Source organism: Indicator indicator, chromosome 18 (assembly GCF_027791375.1).
Source record: "Indicator indicator isolate 239-I01 chromosome 18, UM_Iind_1.1, whole genome shotgun sequence".
Lineage (NCBI taxonomy): Eukaryota > Metazoa > Chordata > Aves > Piciformes > Indicatoridae > Indicator > Indicator indicator.
In genome coordinates, this window is record NC_072027.1 from 18,103,799 (window position 1) to 18,122,715 (window position 18,917).

Consider the following 18,917-nt stretch of genomic DNA (forward strand, 5'->3'; position numbering starts at 1 on the left):
ATTCCAGTGGTTCATGCTCACGGGGCACCCCCCAAATGATGAGGTGATTAGTGGGGACTTGGCCAGCACACAGCCTGGGCACGAACAGTGTGGTGTTTGTTTGCTGCAGAGGGAGAAGAGGGACAGAGCAGGGTGACACAGACTGAAAGCTCTGCCTCACAACGAGGAGCAGACATTTCCTGTTCCAGTTCCAAGGTTTTGTTTCACTATTAGAAGGCAAAGCAGCTCATGAATCATAGATCATAGAATGGGTTGGTTTGGAAGAGACCTCCACAGGTCACCCAGGCCAACCCCCTCTACAGTCAGCAGAGACATCCTCAACTAGATCAGGTTCCTCAGAGCCCTGTTGAGCCAGACCTTCAATATCTCCAGGGATGGGGCCTCAACCACTTCCCTGGGCAACCTGTGCCAGTGTTCCACCACCCTCATGGTAAAGAGGTTGCTCCTAACATCCAATCTAAATCTACCCTTCTGTAGTTTGAAGCCATTGGCCCTTGTCCCATCACTGCAGGCCTTTGTGACACATCTGCTGGCCCTTCTGCTGCCTGTGAAACACCAAACCATCAGCACCTGCTGCTCACTGAGCAATGGTGGTTGGGCATCTACTGGCTCTGTTGGAGTGAACTGTCAGCAAAGTCCCCTCAGCAGACACACAGTGCTACTCTTTTTCTACACCTAAGAGCAAAAGTTTCCAGCCAAAGCCAAACCACCATTTCCTGGGAAGAATTCCTCTCAGCCTGCTCTGTCGTCTTCCTCTACTTCCATCCTCATCACCATGAGACTCTTCAGGAGACCCCAGGTGAGAAGCAGAGCAGGCTCACTGCTGCCACAAACCAAATAACCTTCCTTTTCACTGAGTCAAACACAACACCCAAAAGCACAAGCCCTTGCCAGAAAATCATGGATGGTATCAGGGAGCCACCCTCCCTCCCCAGTGTGCCTCCAGGCACCATGGTTGCATCCCAACTGCCAAAAGCATCCCAGGAAGTGAGGAGCTTCTGCATCCCTGACTGCCAGAAATGCTCCTGCAGAGACTGCAGTCATGGAATCATCACAGAATGGTTTGGGTTGGAAGGGACCCTCAAAGGTCATCCAGTTCCAACCCCCTGCCATTGGCAGGGACACTTTCCACTAGCCCAGCTTGCTCAAGGCTTCATCCAACCTGGCTTTGAACACCTCCAGGCATGGAACCTCCACAGCATCTCTGGGCAACCTGCTCCGGTGCCTCACCACCCCCAGGAGGAAGAATTTCCTTCTAATGTCCAATCCCAATCCATCTTCTTCCAGTCTGAAGCCATCTCTCCTCATTCTGTCACTCCATGCCAAACATTTTCAGAGACTGTGCAGATGTCAGGGGGAGCAGAAGGAAAACCCTCCCATGGCACAGAAATATGGAGGTGCTTAGGCTCCTGTGGGGCTGTGACAGAGCACAGTGGTGAGAACATGCTGTCTGTCAGCAGCAGGACTGCTGGCCAAGCTCTCCTGGGTGAGACAGATGGTCTCAGCATGGCCACACCGGTAGGGATCACCGGTGTGGTCACAATGACAAACTGCAGTGGTACACTTTCTCACCATGGCTTTTTGTGGGTTGTATTTTCTTCCAGCACTCCCCTGAGATGGCTTCCTCCTTTGCAGCAAAGCACCACAGCTCTGCTCCAGGCTCAGGTCAGCTCAGGGCTGGACCAGCTCTCTCCTCTCCAAGCAGCTGTCTGTCCCTCCTACCTCACACTCTGCTACAGATTTCTACCCCTTAGTGACAATCACTCAGACCTCTTTGTCTCCTTCCACCAGCTTGTGCTTCCCACTGTGACACCAGGTGACACTGACCTCATGCTCAACAGGGAGCAGCTGAACCCCAGACAGGGCTGCTGGGGCCACCAGCCATCCCATCAGCAGCTGGCACGGGGTTGGGATCTCAGGAGAGGTTGTTTCCCAAGTGGTTCCTTCTTGAAGCTCTTACCTCATGGGCTGGAGGCCATTAGAAAGACCTCTAGCTGGTTATGCAGCTCTTCAGCAGTGTCTCTTTCAGCCCATATTCTCTCCCTGTGCATTTATCTGTGAGATGACTCAGCTTCCATATAACATTTTAGAGGAGCTCTGATAGCTTTTAATGCCTCCCTCCCCTTAGCAGTGAAATCCAAGCTCTGCTCCATGAGTGCCTTCTGTGCCACCCCGAGGCTGCAGGGCTCCTCCAGCTGATTATTCTTTCATGTCTTCGTGGGCTCCCTCCAGGCACACAAGCTCAGCTTGGCAATGCTGCTGAGGGTTATTTTTAAAACATTATTCAGCTGGTTGCCATGAATTCCCAAAGCTGAGAGAACATCCTTCTACTGATCAGACTCAGCTCTCACAAGCACCAAAGAGATCTTTCACAGAGCACGTTGGCTTGAACCCCTCCACTCCTCAATTAGCTCCACATGCAGAAGTCCCACAGCAAAGAAAACCAGACTGGGCTTTAAAATCCACAGCAAAATCCTCCCATTTAGTGCCCAAGAGGCTGAGCCAGCAGCTCCTGCTCCAGCAGCAACTCCCACACATGGCAGTGGATATTAAATCAAATCCCAAGGGAGCTGCTGTGGCTGAAATCCCTGCAATGGTGCCCAGATGCTGTCAGCTGGAGTGATGCCCTCCCTGTCTACTCCTGCTGGCCACTCACCTGGGACACTTGCCCATCTCTCTGGCCCCAGACAAGGAAAGGTATCTTTTGATCTTAAAATCAAGCCCACCAACCTTTCCTTAGCAGAACAGAAGCTGCTGCAGTCTCTTCCCCCACACTGCTTGTGCGTGGATGGCCAGATTCATAGACTCATAGAATGGGTTGGGTTGGAAGGGAGCTGAAATGTCATCCAGTTCCAACCCCCTGCCATGGGCAGGGACACCTCCCACCAGCCCAGGCTGCTCAAGGTCTCATCTAAGCTGCCCTTGAACACCTCCAAGGAGGGGGCATCCACAGCCTCCCTGGGCAACCTGTTCCAGTGTCTCCCCAGCCTCACTGCAGATGAGTTAGCAGACCTGGAGTCCCACCAGCCTCCCCACAGCCAGCACCCTATGGAGGAGTACTGGGCTCCTGCATTTTGCCTGTTTCATCTTCTTCCTTCTCCTCAGCACTGCTATTTTGGACTCTCCTGGACATAGCTGTGGAGTACTGGGTCCAGTTCTGGGCTCCCCAGTTCAAGAAGGACAGGGAATTACTCGAGAGGGTACAACAAAGAGCTACAAAGATGATGAGAGGACTAGAACATCTGCCTGGTGAGGAAAGGTTGAAGGACATCGGGCTGCTTAGCCTGGAGAGGAGAAGACTGAGGATGGATCTTATCAATGGTTAGAAATACTTACAGGGTGGGTGGCAGGAGGATGGGGACAGTCTTGTTCCAGTGGTGCTCAGTGATGGGACAAGAGGCAACAGGCACAACCTTGAGCATAGGAAGTTCCATCTGCACAGGAGGAGAAACTTTTTTACTTTGAAGGTGGTAGAGCACAGGAACAGGCTGTCCAAAGAGGTGGTGGAGTCTCTGCAGTCATTTCAAACCCACCTGGACACCATCCTGTGCAACCTGCTGTGGATGATCTTGCTCTGTGGGAGGGTTGGAGTCGCTGATCTCCAGAGGTCCCTTCCAACCCCCACCATGCTGTGAGTCTGTAATTAATTCACACAGGCAGCTCACTGATAGCAGTCCTCTGATGCTGATGGGGTCACATTCCCTTCTACCTGGGGTGCTTGAGTATCATTCCTGCAGGCTGCAACAGGAGACTCCTGAGCCTTCTGCTGCCAGCAGCGGGGATTTCCTGCCTGTTCTCCCTGAGGGGCAGGAGCAGGGAGCTCCTTCATTCCTGACATTCCCCCAGCACACACCTGACTTCGGGTAAGAAGCAACTCAGCAGGTCTCAGCTCTGGTGAGCTGCCAAGGCCCTGGAGCCCCTGGAAGTCAAGAACATTGTGGGGCTCTGGGTATCAGCTGTTGGTGACCAGGTTGCAGCCAGCTGGGGGTCACAGAATCACTCTGGTTGGAAAAGACCTCCAAGATCATCCAGACCAACCTTCAATGCAGCACTGAAGGGTCAACACTAAACCATGTCTCTAAGTACCAGGTCCACATGCCACTTGAACACCTCTTCTTCCTTCTCTCTTCCCCCTGGTATCAAGCAATAGAATGAGATGGGAAAGGCCTGAAATTGTGCCAGGGGAGGTTTAGGTTGGAGATCAGAAAAGATTTCTTTGCTACAAGAGTGGTCAGGGATTGGAACAGGCTGCCCAGGGAGGTGGTAGAGTCACCATCCCTGGAGGTGTTCAAGAAATGTGTGGACATGGTTTAATGGCCATAGAGGTGCTAGGTTGATGGTTGGTCTTGATGATCTTAGAGGTCTTTTTCAACCAAACCCATTCTGTGATGCTATGAAACCCAAGCCATCAGCTTAAACCTGCGTCGAGTCCCCATCCTGCATGGTTGTAGAAAACAGCTGATCCCAAGGGAGAAGATGCCTCAGGACAGCTGCTTTCAGCAGAGATGACACTTAGGACACACACCACTAGCAAACATTCCTTGGTAAAACCCAACATCCTGGAACATCCTGGAACAACTGTTTTGCCTGTGGGAGAAACGTGAGTTCAACTAGCACCCACACCTCAGGCATGGTCTGGGTATGGAGCTCAGATTGAATATTCTTCAATGCTTCAACACATTCAAACCAGACTCAGATTTTCAATTCAATGTCACCACTGCTTTAACTCAACACACAACACGAGTTTTAAAAGGTTGTTGGTTTTTTTTTTTCCTCCAGGGATTTATATAAAGCCTCACTCAAGCTGAATAATCTCCTCCACTCATCCCACCCACTTTACGCTGCAGCAGAGCTTTCCCCCCACGTTCAGCACTCCTTGTGCTGAACTCTGGCACTTGAAAACTACCTCAAAACAAGCCCCTGGAGCTGCTGCTGGAAAAAAAATAAACACTTCAAAAGCATGGCAAGGACTTTGCAAACAGCTCTGCAGGGATAAGCTCAGAGTTTCTCATGCCTACAAGTGTTCATTTCAGCTGCCTTCATCATCGACCAGCTCTTTGTGATACCCACAAGGAACACTTTTTTCTGACCTCTAAAGACCTACTCCTGGACAGCCTGCCATAGACTCATAGAATTCTTTTGGTTGGAAAAGACCTCTTAAGATCTTTTGAGTCCAGCCATCAAACCCAGCACCACCATGGCCACTAAACCCTGTCCCCAAGTGCCATGGCCACAGCTTTCTTGCACACCTCCAGGGTTGGTGACTCCACCACTTCCCTGGACAGTCTGTTCCAATCCCTGACCACTCTCGCAGCAAAGAAATTGTTCCTAATCTCCAACCCAAACCTCCCCTAGCACAATTTCTCATTCTATCACCTGATACTAGAGAAAAGAGACCAACCTCTACCTCACTACAACCTCAATATCCTACCAGGATCACAAAGAGCCAGGAGAGACTTATGGATGGCACCTACCAAGAAAGGAAATCATTATTTCCTTCCCTTCCAGAGTGCTTTTGCTGCACCACACACAAACAGGAGAACCAAGGAGTTTCACCAGAACCATCCATAACGTTTCCCGTGGCTTCCTGCAATCTCCAACTCACGTTTGAACACCCATATCATTTTTCATTCCAGACACTCAGCCTGCCCACAAGAGGAAAATATTTGTCCTTCTTTTATTGAGATTGATTGTGTCAATCTGGAAACAGATGGACAGACAACCAGAAGGGGAAATAGGCACTGAGCTAACAGGAGCAACACAGCCTGGATCAGTCATTGTGAACTGCAGTCTGCCTGCTGTAGGATGCTGTCAGTTGGCCCATCCAAAGGGGAAGGGTTGTCCAGTACATGCCTAGAGCATCCCTGGATCATCCAAGCACTCGTTGCACTCTCAGGATTGCAGGAATTCACCAGACCATGCCCAGGGTTGCAGGAATTCGCCACAGGCAGCGAGTGGCTGTGGATTTCCTGGGGGAATGGGAGGGGTGTCACAAACACCACTGTGTACAAGGATGGTGCAAACGCTGGTGGGGATCAGAGGGGGATGCTTTGCTCTAGGTGTTCTAATTGTTCCTCAAAAAACTTGATCTGCTCCTCCAGGTCCTTCTGTTCGATCAGCAAGGAGGTCTTGACTTGCACAAAGCAGCGGTAGTCCTGCAGCTGCTGCTCTGTCAGGTACTTGGCCAGGATCCCAGAGACGACTCTCTCCCTGCGGTCCAGGTTCTCCTTCAGGTCTTTGGCATCTTCCCGTTGCCTGGACAAGAGCTTGTGCCGCTCAGTCAGTGACTGCTAAGGGGAGGAAAAAGCAAAGCTGTGAGCACTGGGCTGCATCCAAAGCAGTCTGACCAGCAGGGTGAGGGAAGGGATTCTCTGCCTCTGCTCTGCTCTCGTCAGACCCCCACCTAGAGCACGGCATCCAGTTCTGGTGCCCTCAACACGAAAGAGGGACGTGGAACTGTTGGAGTGGGTCCAGAGGAGGGCCAGGAAGATGATCAGAGGGCTGGAGAACCTCTCCTACGGGGACAGGCTGAGGGAGGTGGGGTTGTTCAGCCTGGATAAATGAAGGCTCAGGGGAGACCTGAGAGCAGCCTTCCAGTACCTGGAGAGGCTACAAGAAAAGCTGGGGAGGGACTTCTTACAAAAGCTTGTAGAGACAGGATGAGGAGCAATGGATTTGAGCTGGAAGAGGGCAGATTGAGACTGGAGATTAGGAAGAAATTCTTTGCAGGGAGGGTGGGGAGACACTGGAACAGGTTGCCCAGGGAGGCTGTGGATGTCCCCTCCCTGGAGGTGTTCAAGGCCAGGCTGGATGAGGCCTTTGCCAACCTGGGCTGGTGGGAGGTGTCCCTGTCCATGGCAGGGGGATTGGAACTGGATGATCTTTAAGGTCCTTTCCAACCCAAAGCATTCTGTGTATCTATGAATCTATGAACTCATCACTCCTGGCAGACTCTACATCTTCATTTGGAAGCCACAGACCATTTAGTTTAATGACTTCCTCTTGTGGGCTCTGTGCTCCAGCTGAGTTTTCTCTCAACTGAGTTACTCATTCTTGTGGTTTGCAAGGTAAGGACACCCAGCAAATCCCACCAAGGCTCACTTCTCTCATGCTGCTCTCCAGAAAAAAAGAAAAAAAAGACCAATTAACTTAATCTGGTAATTTAAAAATATCTTTTATCCATCTGCATTCAATGAGATGCTCTTTAGGGCACACACATGTGTGTGTGGCCAGAGTGCCAGTGGCAGGGTAAAATAATGGTGACCTCTATGAAAAGACACCTGCACTACCATAACCTTGGAATGGGTTGCCCAGGGCACTGCTGGAGTCCCCATCCCTGGAGGTGTTCAAGAAATATGTGGCCATGGCACTTGGGGACGTGGTTTAATGGCCACGGTGTTGGGTTTGAGGGCTGGACTCAAAGATCTTAGAGGTGTTTTTCAACCAAAACAGTTCTGTGATTCTATGAGTAACCAAAGGGTCCAAAGACCCCCTTTCTGCCTTGGAGCCTCTCAGAGCTCTGCTGCCACCCCAGACCCAGCTACTGAGCTCCCTCTGAACTTGTGTTGTCTAGCACTGAACCCATAGCCTTCACCAGAGTCAAGGAATCATGGATTCATAGCATGGTTTGTGTGGGAAGGGACCTTTCACGTTTGGCTAGTCCAACCCCTGCAGTCTCCGGGACATCTGCAACTTGAGCAGTTTGCTCAGAGCCTCAAACATCATCACCTGGAATGGTTCAAGGGATGAGGCATCTCCCACCTCTCTGGGCAACCTGGGACAGGGTCTCACCACCTTCCCCATCAAAAATTTCTCCCTTCTATTCAGCCTGAACCTCCCTCTTTCAGTTTAAAACCATCACTCCTTGTCCTGTCACAACAGGCCCTGCTCAAAACTCTGTCCCCAGCTTTCTTACTGGCTCCTGTAAATCTTGAAAGGTCACCACTGGAGTCCAGCCTGCTTTGGCCATGGAGGCATAGCCTGCTGTGTGGCACTAGACACCTGCTGGGCCAGGCTGGCTGGGATTCAGGTATACTCCACCCCTCTTGTTCAGAGCTGTCAGACAAATGAGGTGAGGACAGCCTCACCTGGACAGAGGTGAGCCAAACCAAATAAAATACCCTGCTGGCTCCTCACTCACCTTCTCCTCAGCATCTGTGTTGCCATCAATCCTCCTGAGGGCGTTCTGGACTCGGGCCAGGCGGGTGGACAGGCAGAGCAAGAGGCTCACCACCTTCTCCAGGTCCCCGATGAACATCATGTAGCGCTCGAACTCGTTGGGCTTGCAGATGTCCCTCACCATCGCCTCCAGCTCCTCACCTTGCTTGGAGCACTCCTGGATGTCAGAGAGGACGAGCTCCCTCTCCTCCCACAGCCTCTGCAGCTTGCATTGGAGGCAGGAGATGAGTTCCTGCTGCAAAGGGGAAAGAAAGCAAGGCACAGAAAGCTCTTACTGCCCCAAAAGAATCATCTCTAGAGGATGGATTTTCTACAGGTGCTCTTTGCCAAATGTTGGAGGTTTAAAATCATTTCAATGCTGGGGTTTAGAAATCATTTCAATGCTGGGGTTTTAAAATCATTTCAATGCCGGAGTTTTAAAATCATTTCAATGCCAGAGATTTAAAATCATTTAAATGTCAGAGTTTTAAAATAATTTAAATGTTGGAGTTTTAAAAGCATTTAAATGTTGGAATATTAAAATCATTTAAATGTTGGAGTTTTAAAGGCATTTAAATGTTGCAATATTGAAATCATTTAAATGTTGGAATATTGAAATCATTTAAATGTTGGAGTTTTGAAATCATTTAAATGTTGGAGTTTTGAAATCATTTAAATGTTGGAGTTTTGAAATCATTTAAATGTTGGAGTTTTGAAATCATTTAAATGTTGGAGTTTTGAAATCATTTAAATGTTGGAGTTTTGAAATCATTTAAAGCTCTATGAAAGAAAAAAAAAAAAACAACAAAAAGGGGGGCTTTGGAAAAAAGAAAGAAATTTTTTTTTTTCTAAGCTGTACTTAAACTCTGAAAAGCAAATTCCTGGTAATCACCTTAACTGGTGATATAATCCCCAGCTCAGAGAGCTTCCAAGCAGCCAGGAGTGAACTGCAATAAAGAGTACAAGGTGATTACACATGGTTGTGCTCCAAGGCTTGAGCATGGTGAAGTCACAGCTCTGTTATCAACCTGTGCAAGAACTGAGTGGAACTGCAGTTATAACACACCCGGGAAGGGGCAGTTCCATGGGTGATGCTCCACTCTGCTGAGACCCCACCTGGAACACTGTGTCCAGTTCTGGAGCCTCTGTTACAAGAAGGATCTGGAGGTGCTGGAAGGTGTCCAGAGAAGGGCCATGAGGATCAGCAGAGCTCCTCTGCTCTGGAGACAGACTGAGAGAGTTGGGGTTGCTCAGTCTGGAGAGGAGAAGGCTCCAAGGAGACCTTCTTGTGGCCTTCCAATATCTGAAGGGGGCTACAAGAAAGCTGGGGAGGGACTTTTTAGGATGTTGGGTAGTGATAGGACTGGGGGGAATGGATCCAAGCTAGAGGAGGGGAGATTTAGATCAGGCATTAGGAAGAAGTTCTTCCCCATGAGGGTGGTGAGAGACTGGCACAGGTTGCCCAGGGAGGTGGCGGTGGAAGCCTCATGCCTGGAGGCTTTTAAGGCCAGGCTGGATGTGGCTGTGAGCAACCTGCTGTAGTGTGAGGTGTCCCTGCCCATGGCAGGGGGGTTGGAACTGGATGATCCTCGAGGTCCCTTCCAACCCTGACAGTTCTATGATTCCAAAAGACACAGAGCCTGAGTAGTGAAGCAAGTGGAGGAGGCTGTTTGGTATGGAAAAGTTGATCTGGAAAAATGCTGCAAGAGCAGAGCAGGAGAAGAACTCCATCAGTTTGTGTGGAAATCAGCCAATGCCTCTATGAGCAGGACCAGCAGTTAGACCATGAACATGTGGTCATGCATCTGGTCGTGAATAACATCAACACATGCTCAAAGGATCATGGACTGGCTTGGGTTGGAATGGACCTTGAAGATCACCTAGTTCCAACCCTCTGCCATAGGCAGGGGCACCTCCTACTGTACCAGCTTGCTTAAGGCCCCATCCAACCTGGCATTGAACACTGCAAGGCTTGGAGCCTCCACAACTTCCCTGGGCAACCTGGGGAAGAATTTCTTCCTGACCTGCAATCCAAATCAAGCTGGTCCTAATGTCCAGCCTAAATCTAGCTAGCAGAAGGAGCTTCAAGAGGGCAGATTGTCAGTACCTGAGATGGAACAGGGCCAGGTTTATACAGAGACAAAAAGAAAACAATTAATTTTTCAAAGTTACACTTTGTCCTTCCTAGCTGCAAGACTCCTATTGCAGTCCATCTACATCCAAGCTTCCTCTGTTTCTTGGGCCTATGGAAATTCAAGGGCACTGAGATCAACTACTACACAGGATTTAAATGCCACCATTTATGGTCAAGATCCCAAGCTGCCAGGACTTAATCTGCTGGCAAAAATGGGTTCCAAGTTATCTGTGAGATGTGATTATTGGGATAGAAGTCATGAACAGAAATACCCACGGCAAGATGTCCAAGGAGATGCAAGTTGATGACCAAGCTGAGTGCTAACTTGGTCATTTCTGGTTGATGCTTCCCTAGGGTGATCTGGTTTAGATGGTCCTGCCCTGGCAGGGAGGTTGGATTTGGTGGTTTTCAGAGGTCCCTTCCAACCTCTGTCATTCTGTGATTTTGTCTAACCTATCACAGAATCCCCTGGTTGGAAGAGACCTTAAGATCAGATCTGCCCATAACCTAACTTCTCCCTGTGGACCATGTCCCTAAGCTGATAGCTTCTTTGTCATGGTGAAGAACCAGCAGTTCCTCAGATGATCATCTACCTACTTTCTTAGCTGTGATGTCATCTAGGTGGTTTGTGCTGTCTGTGCTGCTCGTCAGGCCTTGGTTTCCCTTGGAGGTAGAATCTTGGCTCCTTTGCTTGGCATCCTGTTCAGATTCAGGACACTCTTCTGTTGCATCTCCATGGCTTTTCCTGCTGTTGGAACAGAAAATAAACACCCTGAGTTTTCTTCTCAGACACTGTGTTCATGGTTTTATTTATCCACCGTGGTGTCAGAACCTCTCTCCTTTCTTCTTACAGCAGCAACTTCTCTAATTTGTTTGGAAAGATACAGAGCAAAATATTTACAGCCTGGTGCCGCGTGTTTCATGAATCATGAAGGTTGGAAATGACCATCAGGTCCAACTATTAACCTAAGACTGACAAGTCCAGTGCTAAACCATGTCCCTCAGTCACATCTCCATGGCTTTGAAAGCCGTCCAGGGTTGGGGACTCCACCACTGCCCTGGGCAGCCTGTTCCACGCCTTGACAACCCTTTTGGGGAAGAAATTGTTCCTCATGTCCAATCTAAATCTCCCCTTGAGGCCATTTCCTCTTGTCATGACATTTGTTCCTTGGGATAAGAGACCAACCCTCACCTGGCTCCAACCTCCTTTCAGGGAGTTGTAGAGAGCAATGAGGTCTCCCCTCAGTTTCCTTTTCTCCAGGCTGAACACCCCCAGTTCCCTCAGCTGCTCCTCACCAGCCCTGTTCTCCAGACCCTTCACCAGCTTCATTGCCCTTCTCTGGACCCACTCAAGCCCCTCAATGCCCTTCTTGGGGTAAAGGGCCCCAAAAGTGCACACTGTTTTTTCACAGTCCCTTTTAATAAGCTCTCACTGAACTACATTTCTCCCATCACATACCCGCAGCCTCAGATACTTCTTGCGATGTGACCCAGACAGCTAAAATCTTTTGCTAATGAAACAAGAATCAAACAATACACCCAGGTCATAAAGCATGGAATTGCTTTGGTTGGAAAAGACCTCTAAGATCACCAAGTCCAAGCCTTGACCATCTCACTACAAGTACATACACACAATTCATCCACTGAAATAGTTTCAAACACCAGATAAGATTGGTGGGGTCTACTTACTCATTCTCCTGCCCATGCTGGAGCTCTCCCTTTTTCCTGCGTGGTGTACCCAGCATGGAAACACTCACAGGGAACAGACCCTCCAGCAGCTCTAGAGCAGTGCTTCTAACAGGCTGAGGCATGAGAACATCAACCAGGGAAGTGTCTTTGGCAATGATCTCCATGGCAAGCTCTTCGTACCGCTGGTCTTCAGGAGACCGCAGCCTCGTCTTGGGCAGAGGTGGCTCTCTGGCAGGGGGAAGCTCCTCTGGGCTACTCTGTGTGGAAGTGTCCTTTGCAACCAAACCTTTGGCTGTGGCTTTGTCTCCTTGGTGAGCCAGCACTGTGTGGCAGTAGGATACTTGCTCCTGAGGAGCTGCAGGCTGCTGCTCTGGGCACTTTGTGAAAGCGTTGCCCTGCGGTGATTTCCTTCTGCCTTCCTCCTCCCCCTCAGCATCATCCTTGCTTCCACTTCTTGGGGCAGGAAGAGAGGTTTGAGGAGTCAGCTCCTTCAGATCCTGACAACATCCACGTCCAGGTGTGTCATTGTCTTTACAGCCATGGTTCTCACATTCACCTCCCTCAGGATCATGGAAACTGCATAAAAGAAGAGATTTCCTTTTACCTGAGATACTTCCTCTGCCATATTTTTGCTCCCTAAGCTGCTACAATCATCATGAGCTTTCCAGCTTCCTCTTCTCATTAAAAGGGGTAGCAGCAGCTTGTGGGCTAAGCAAATCACCTGGAAAATGGAAATATCTCTGGAAATATCACGGCAAATGGATAATACCTGTGGAATTGTCATGGGAAGTGGAAAATATCCTTGGCAATATCATGGAAAATGGATAATATCTGTGGAAACGTCATGGGAAGTGGAGAATATCCTTGGAAATATCATGGGAAATGGATAATATCTGTGGAAACGTCATGGGAAGTGGAGAATATCCTTGGAAATATCGTGGAAAATGGATAATATCTGTGGAAATGTCATGGGAAGTGGAGAATATCCTTGGAAATATCGTGGAAAATGGATAATATCTGTGGAAACGTCATGGGAAGTGGAGAATATCCTTGGAAATATCGTGGAAAATGGATAATATCTGTGGAAGTATCATGGGAAATGGAAAATATCCTTAGAAATATCACAACAAATGGATAATATCTGTGGAAATGCCATGGGAAGCGGAAAATATCCTTGGAAATACCAGACTTGGTGTGCCCCTTGGGCAGCCTGATCGAGTTGGAGGTGTCCCAGCTAAATGCAGGGGGGTTGGACAAGATGACCTTTGAGGGTCCCTTCCAGCCCAATACCATGTGTGGAATATCGTGGAAATGGATAATATCCATGGAAATACCACAGGAAAAGGATAATTTCTGTGGGAATATCATGGGAAATGGACATTATCTGTAGAAATACCCTGGGTGACTGCAACTGGAAATTCCATGCTTCCACAAGTGTCAGCACCACTGCTTTGTTGAGCCAGTTGTGATGTTTTTCTCCCCTGACGCTCCCCAAACAAGCAAAACAAATAGAGAGGCAAGAAATGAACTTTCTTGCTAGGTGTGGTGTAAAGGGCACAAGATTTTTTTTTTTTTCCTTTAAAGAAAAACAAACAAAAAACCCCCAAAAAACAACCAAGCGAAAAACCCCAACAACGAAACGAAACGAAACCAAACCCCACCCCAAAAGCCCCCACTCCAGCACGCGTCGTGAAGGCTGAGCAGATGGGAGCTGTTGCAGATGCCGTTCTCGGCAGAGCTCAGACGAGGGAGCTGTGATCTCAGAGATCCGCAAGGGAGCCGCAGCCGCAGCACAGCAGCTCGGGGGCAGGCTGCCTTTGCCAGCGCGGAAAGTAGAATCGCGATCGTTCAGGTTGGAACAGACCTCCAAGCCCAGCCTTCAGCCCAAGCCGTCATGCCCGCAGCACCTCCGGGGATGGTGACTCTGCCACCTCTCTAGGCAGCCTGTCCCAGGGCTTGACCACTCTTTCTGTAAAGAGATTTTTCCTAATGTCCAGTCTAAACCTTCCCTGGTGCAACCTGAGGTCATTTCCTCTTGTCCTGTTGCATGTTCTTTAGGAGAAGAGACCACCTCACTCCAGCCTCCTTTCAGAGAGTTGGAAAGAGGGAGAAAATCTCCTCTCAGCCTCCTTCTCTCCAGGCTAAACAACCTCAGTTCCTTCAGCTGCTCCTCACCAGCCCTGTTCTCTGGACCCTTCACCAGCTTCACTGCCCTTCTCTATCAAATTATTTTAAACTGTCCCCAAATTAAACACATAGCTGAGCAGATGAATATTCCCATATGGACAAGGAAGGATCCCAAGACACAAGGACATCATAGAATGGCTTGAGTTGGAAGGGACCTTGGAGATCCATCTAGTTCCAACCCCACTGCCATGGGCAGGGACACCAGGTTGCTCAAAGTTTCATCCAGCCTGGTCTTAAACAATTCCATGGAGGGGGCATCCACAACTTCTCTGAGCAACCTGTTCCAATGTCTCACCACCCTCACTGAAGAATTTCTCCACTCTCAATCTCCCCTCTTCCAGCTCAAAGCCATTGCCCCAGGTCCTATCACTACAAACCCTTGTAAAAAGCACTTCTTCCTCATATCCAGTCTAAATCTACCCTGCTCCAGTTTCACACCACTGCCCTTTGTCCCATCACCACAGCAGCAGGCACAGCAGGTTGGAGTTCACACAGCTTGGGCGCAGGCTCTCCTTGGGCTCAGCCTTACCTGGGGGTGCTGCGACAGCTCTCACAACGCCGGCATGGTGCTGCTGGACCCCCAGCACATCCATGAGTGTCCTGGAAAGGAAAGCAGAACACTGGGACAAGCAGCATTTTTTCAGAGGAGACAGCTGTTCGACTCCTCTCTTTGTCATCTCCAGAAACAAAAGCCAGCTGTAGGTTTGAGGAGGTTCACCAGGGCTTGTGGGTTTAGGGGTTTGGTCTGTCTCTTTTTGTTGGTGGAAATCCTACTGTGCTCTTCCTAGATTGAATCCATCTGTTTTTTTTCCCTAGACAACCAGGAACAGCTGCCAACAAAATCTATCCTCCTCTCTCCTAACAATTCAGGAAGCAGCCAGCACTGGTTGAAGTTTGTCAGCCTCTTCAGCTGGGCAATTTCAGTGGTATATCAGATTATTTGTCTTCTCACCCTTTTATCTTCTTTAGTCTCCTTGATAACAATATTGACAGCTACTGTCCTTCAAATTCAGGAGCCAAAAGCATTGGTCATTTATAGCAATCTCTCTACAACAACCTCTTCTGAGATAGCTACAGCTGCTTCAGCAGAAGACTAACAGCAGCACCTGATGAAACCCAAACAGCATCATCCTGTACACACCACATGTCCTCTGCCAACTTGATTTCTGAGTGAAGAGACAGGGAGCTACTGGAGAGAGTCCAGTGGAGGCTGCAAAGATGCTGAGGGGCCTGGAGCATCTCTGTGAGGAGGAAAGGCTGAGAGCCCACGGGGTGTTGAATCTGGAGAAGAGCAGCCCCAGAGGAGATCTGAGCAATGCTCAGCAAGAGCTAGAGGGTAGGGGGCAAGAGGCTGGGGCCAGATTCTAGTCAGCAGCATCTGAGCTGGGATTTTCAACCCCTTGGATTTATTTCTAGGCAGATTCAGAAACTAGATTTGATTGTGGCCCTTGATGTTTTGCAATCAGGTCGAGAGGGCACCTTCTAATTGTACTTGTCAGTGGTGCCCAGGGACAGGACAAGGGGCAAGGGGCACAGACTGGAACCCAGAAGGTTCCACTGGAACAGGAGACACTTCTTTGGTGGGAGGGTGCTGGAGCTCTGGAGCAGGCTGCCCAGAGAGGCTGTGGAGTCTCCTTCTCTGAGGAGAGATTCCAACCCCCCTGGCCATCGTGATCCTGGGCAAGCTGCTATGGGTGCCCTGCTTTAGTGGGGGAGTTGGGCTGGATAACCTCCAGAGGTCCCTTCCAACCCCACCATGCTGGGACTGGGTGAGTGTCAGACCCCAGGGACATCTCTCTGCAGCTCTGGAAGGGACTCTCATGACCCCAGTGCTGCCCAGCTCTCAGGCAGAGCCTACAGCACCTGCACAGCATGTCCCACGACACAGACCCTCTTCATCTGCCCTGCCTTTACCTCTGTACTTGCTGAATGACAGCAAAAGGCTCTCCCCAGTCTCAGTGGATCTTTCAATCAGCTATTAGGAAGTTCCCATCTTTATGCAATTCCCTGCCAACTTTTCACAGTAGAGAACACCTTCAGCACTTCCTTACAAAGTACTGCCAAGAACAATGAACTGTTCCATCAGTCCTACATCCATGAGATGTTAAAGTTGGCAGAACTCCTCTCAGAACCACCCCCAAATTCTCTCTCCTGCATGCTACAAAGCAGAGCTGGCACTTTGCTCTCAAACAGCTACATGGCATTTCCTAGAGATGAGGAAAATGGAGCTCTTCCCTCCTTCCTATCATTCCCTACTACCTGCTGATAAAAAAATGGAAGTCTTAGTTCCTCACTGGTGATGTTCAGCAGCTTTTCATGTGAAGGGCCTCACAGCTGGACTCAGACAAGAATCTCAATCCCATAGAATCACAGAATTGTTTCAGTTGGCAAAGTCCTTTGAGATCATCAAATTCCAACCTCTCTCTTACCTGCATGGAAGAAGGAGTTGATTTGGATCTCTCACGAGCTCTCCCAGCTGCAGGACCACCTGCAGGACCACCTGCCTGCAGGAGCCTTTCAGCTGAAGAACATCTGCTGCTGCAGCTTCCATCTGCATCCTTGGGAGATGGGTCTTGCCCTGAGGTGGCTGCACCAGCAGCAGCACTGGGATCAGGTGATGTTTCTGTAGAGAAAACTTGGCAAGAAACCTCATTGGTTTGCATCTTCCTGCTCCCATTTGGATTGGGAACCTTGGGAGAAGGCCATTTGGGATGTAAGAGCCTCTTCTGGAGGGGTGGCTTGTGCATTGGGAGGTGCTGTGCACTACCTGGCCTCTGGTTTATCTTCCTTTCCATGTACTCAATGAGTGCAGTGTGCTGGATTTGTTTCAGCTCCATCCTGGAGATACCTGAACTGGAAAGTGCCCTCCCTCTGCTCTCCAGAGTCCCTCTCCTAGCTGCCACTCTGTCCTGGTCAGTGATTTCATCCCTGACCTGACTCCAGGACAGGTCCTTATCTGCCAGCTGATCCAGCTTCTCAGGCTCAGAGTAACACAGTTTCCTTTGCTCCTTGCTCACCCTTTTCCTTCCCCCTACTCGGGCCATTGGTGGCCTCTTAACGTCCTCATCTCTGCTGAAACTCTCTACAGAGTCTAGATAAGAAGGGGAGCAAGGAGCAGGTTTGGCATCCTCACTTGCACTGGATAGGGAGAAAGACCTGAGGTGCTCAATGGATGGCCTTGCAGAGGGCTTGTGTCGCAGTCTGATGGGCAAACTCATCTGTAAGTCTTTCCTTTTAAAGGAGGTTTCCCTCAGGACCTTCTTCTGAGCCACTTTAAGTTTCTCCCTGTAGTCATTCTGGAAACTCTCCTCGGTGGATGAAGCAGGACTCCCCAGGAGATCTTCAGCTTCCAGCAGCTCAGCAGCACTGCACTGAGGGCGGTGGCTGCTCCTTTGAAGCTGATCTCTTTCCCTTTGTACCTCATGACACCACACTGAGGCAGGGTAGCTGCCTGCTGGAAATTGCTTTGGTGAGCTCCTCGAGTCCTCCTGAGACTGGGTGGGCTTGTTGTGGTGCAGGATGGTGGTGGGCTTCCCCCCAGAAAGATAGTAAAGCATGGGAGTTGTCTGCCTGGTTATCTGCTCTCCAGCAAGATCATCCTGAAGCTGTCTGAAGAGCTGGTTGTGAACTTCAGGTTGATATTTCTGATAAGGACCAGGAGGTTCTTCTGGTCCTAGGTGCCTGCTAAGGTCAGTCTTGCTGTTATCAGGCTGGTTTCCTTTCTTGGCTTCATGCAAAAACTGAGATGTGCAATCTTCCTTTGGTCTGACAAGGGACATTTGGTCAGCAGTGTCACTGCATTGCCCATGGCCCTGATCCAGCTCCTCACAGCAAAGGTTCTCCACTTCTACAGCACCATAGCTGGAGGGCAGCGATGCCCTCCGCAGTCTGCCTTGCTGATTCAGGAGTGCTTCCCGCACGGCACTCCCCATTTTTCCTTCAGACTCACAGCACTGATTTCCCCCTGCACAACTCTTCAGCTTCCTGGAAGTGTTTTTAATTAGGAGACCATTCTGCAGGTGCTTTGAGTCACCACTGTCCTCAAACACCTCTTGATCCAGGTCTGAATGCGACTCGGCTCCGCGTGGGCACTGAGCACAGGACAAGGATCCTGTCGGCTGGCAGGGCTCTGGCAGCATGCTCTGCAGAGCTGCCTCTCTGAAGGTTGGCTTATGGACACCACAGGGACATTGTTTGTCTTCTTGTGTATCATTAACAGAGCTGGGGCTGGCGTGCACTGGGTGATAGGGCTTGGAGTTCATCACTTCAGGAATTGTACAAGCCTGGACTGAATTATAAACAGAAAGTATTTTGGGGACGTTGGCCACAGAGTCAGTCTTTAAGTATTCTTGAAAAATGAATGAAGAAGGTCTGCTGAAGATGTGGGGGTTGCTTCTCTTCGCAGGTTGTTGGGATGGGTTCCACTCCCCATCTTCTTCCACCTTCAGCCCCTGAGCTTTTGCTGGAGGCACCTCACTGGTGGCATCGACAGAAAGGCCTTTGCTTTCCAGAGTCTGTCCCCTAGCAGCCAGGAGCCCTTGCTCTGCAGCTTCTCCCCTGCCTTGACTCCTGGGGACATCCCTATCCACCAGCTGCTTGTCCTGCACACATGGAGCTGGCTGCCCCCCACACTCCCTGTGGCTTCCAGAGCTGCGCCTCCCTCTGGAGTTTTCCAGGTGTTTGGTGACTTTGTAGCTATCCAGTCGGGTGGGAGGAGAAGGTGGAGGTGCCCCCAGAGCTCCCTGATTTA

At 49.9% G+C, this 18,917-nt stretch overlaps 1 protein-coding gene across 1 annotated transcript; it reads right to left on the reverse strand.

The window, feature by feature from the left end:
- Positions 1 to 5,721: 5,721 nt before the first annotated feature.
- Positions 5,722 to 18,099, reverse strand: SHROOM1 (shroom family member 1). Its single transcript, XM_054388963.1, has 6 exons — positions 16,597 to 18,099; positions 14,697 to 14,767; positions 11,981 to 12,556; positions 10,889 to 11,039; positions 8,141 to 8,413; positions 5,722 to 6,290 (listed from the first exon to the last, which is right to left on the reverse strand). The coding sequence occupies exons 1-6, from the start codon at positions 18,097 to 18,099 to the stop codon at positions 6,036 to 6,038; spliced, it is 2,829 nt and encodes a 942-aa protein (XP_054244938.1). The 3' UTR covers positions 5,722 to 6,035.
- Between the last annotated feature and the right edge of the window lie 818 nt (positions 18,100 to 18,917).

What these genes read in the sequence shown, in the direction of transcription:
- SHROOM1 (XM_054388963.1), bottom strand. Translation starts at nt 18,099, where the DNA reads ATGGGGAGTGCCGTGCGGGAAGCACTCCTGAATCAGCAAGGCAGACTG. An exon ending in CAACTCCTTCTTCCATGCAG is followed by an intron (nt 14,768 to 16,596) that starts GTAAGAGAGAGG and finishes TTTCCTTTCCAG; the next exon opens with GACACTCATGGATGTGCTGG. An exon ending in ACACAGATGCTGAGGAGAAG is followed by an intron (nt 6,291 to 8,140) that starts GTGAGTGAGGAG and finishes TCCTCCCCTTAG; the next exon opens with CAGTCACTGACTGAGCGGCA.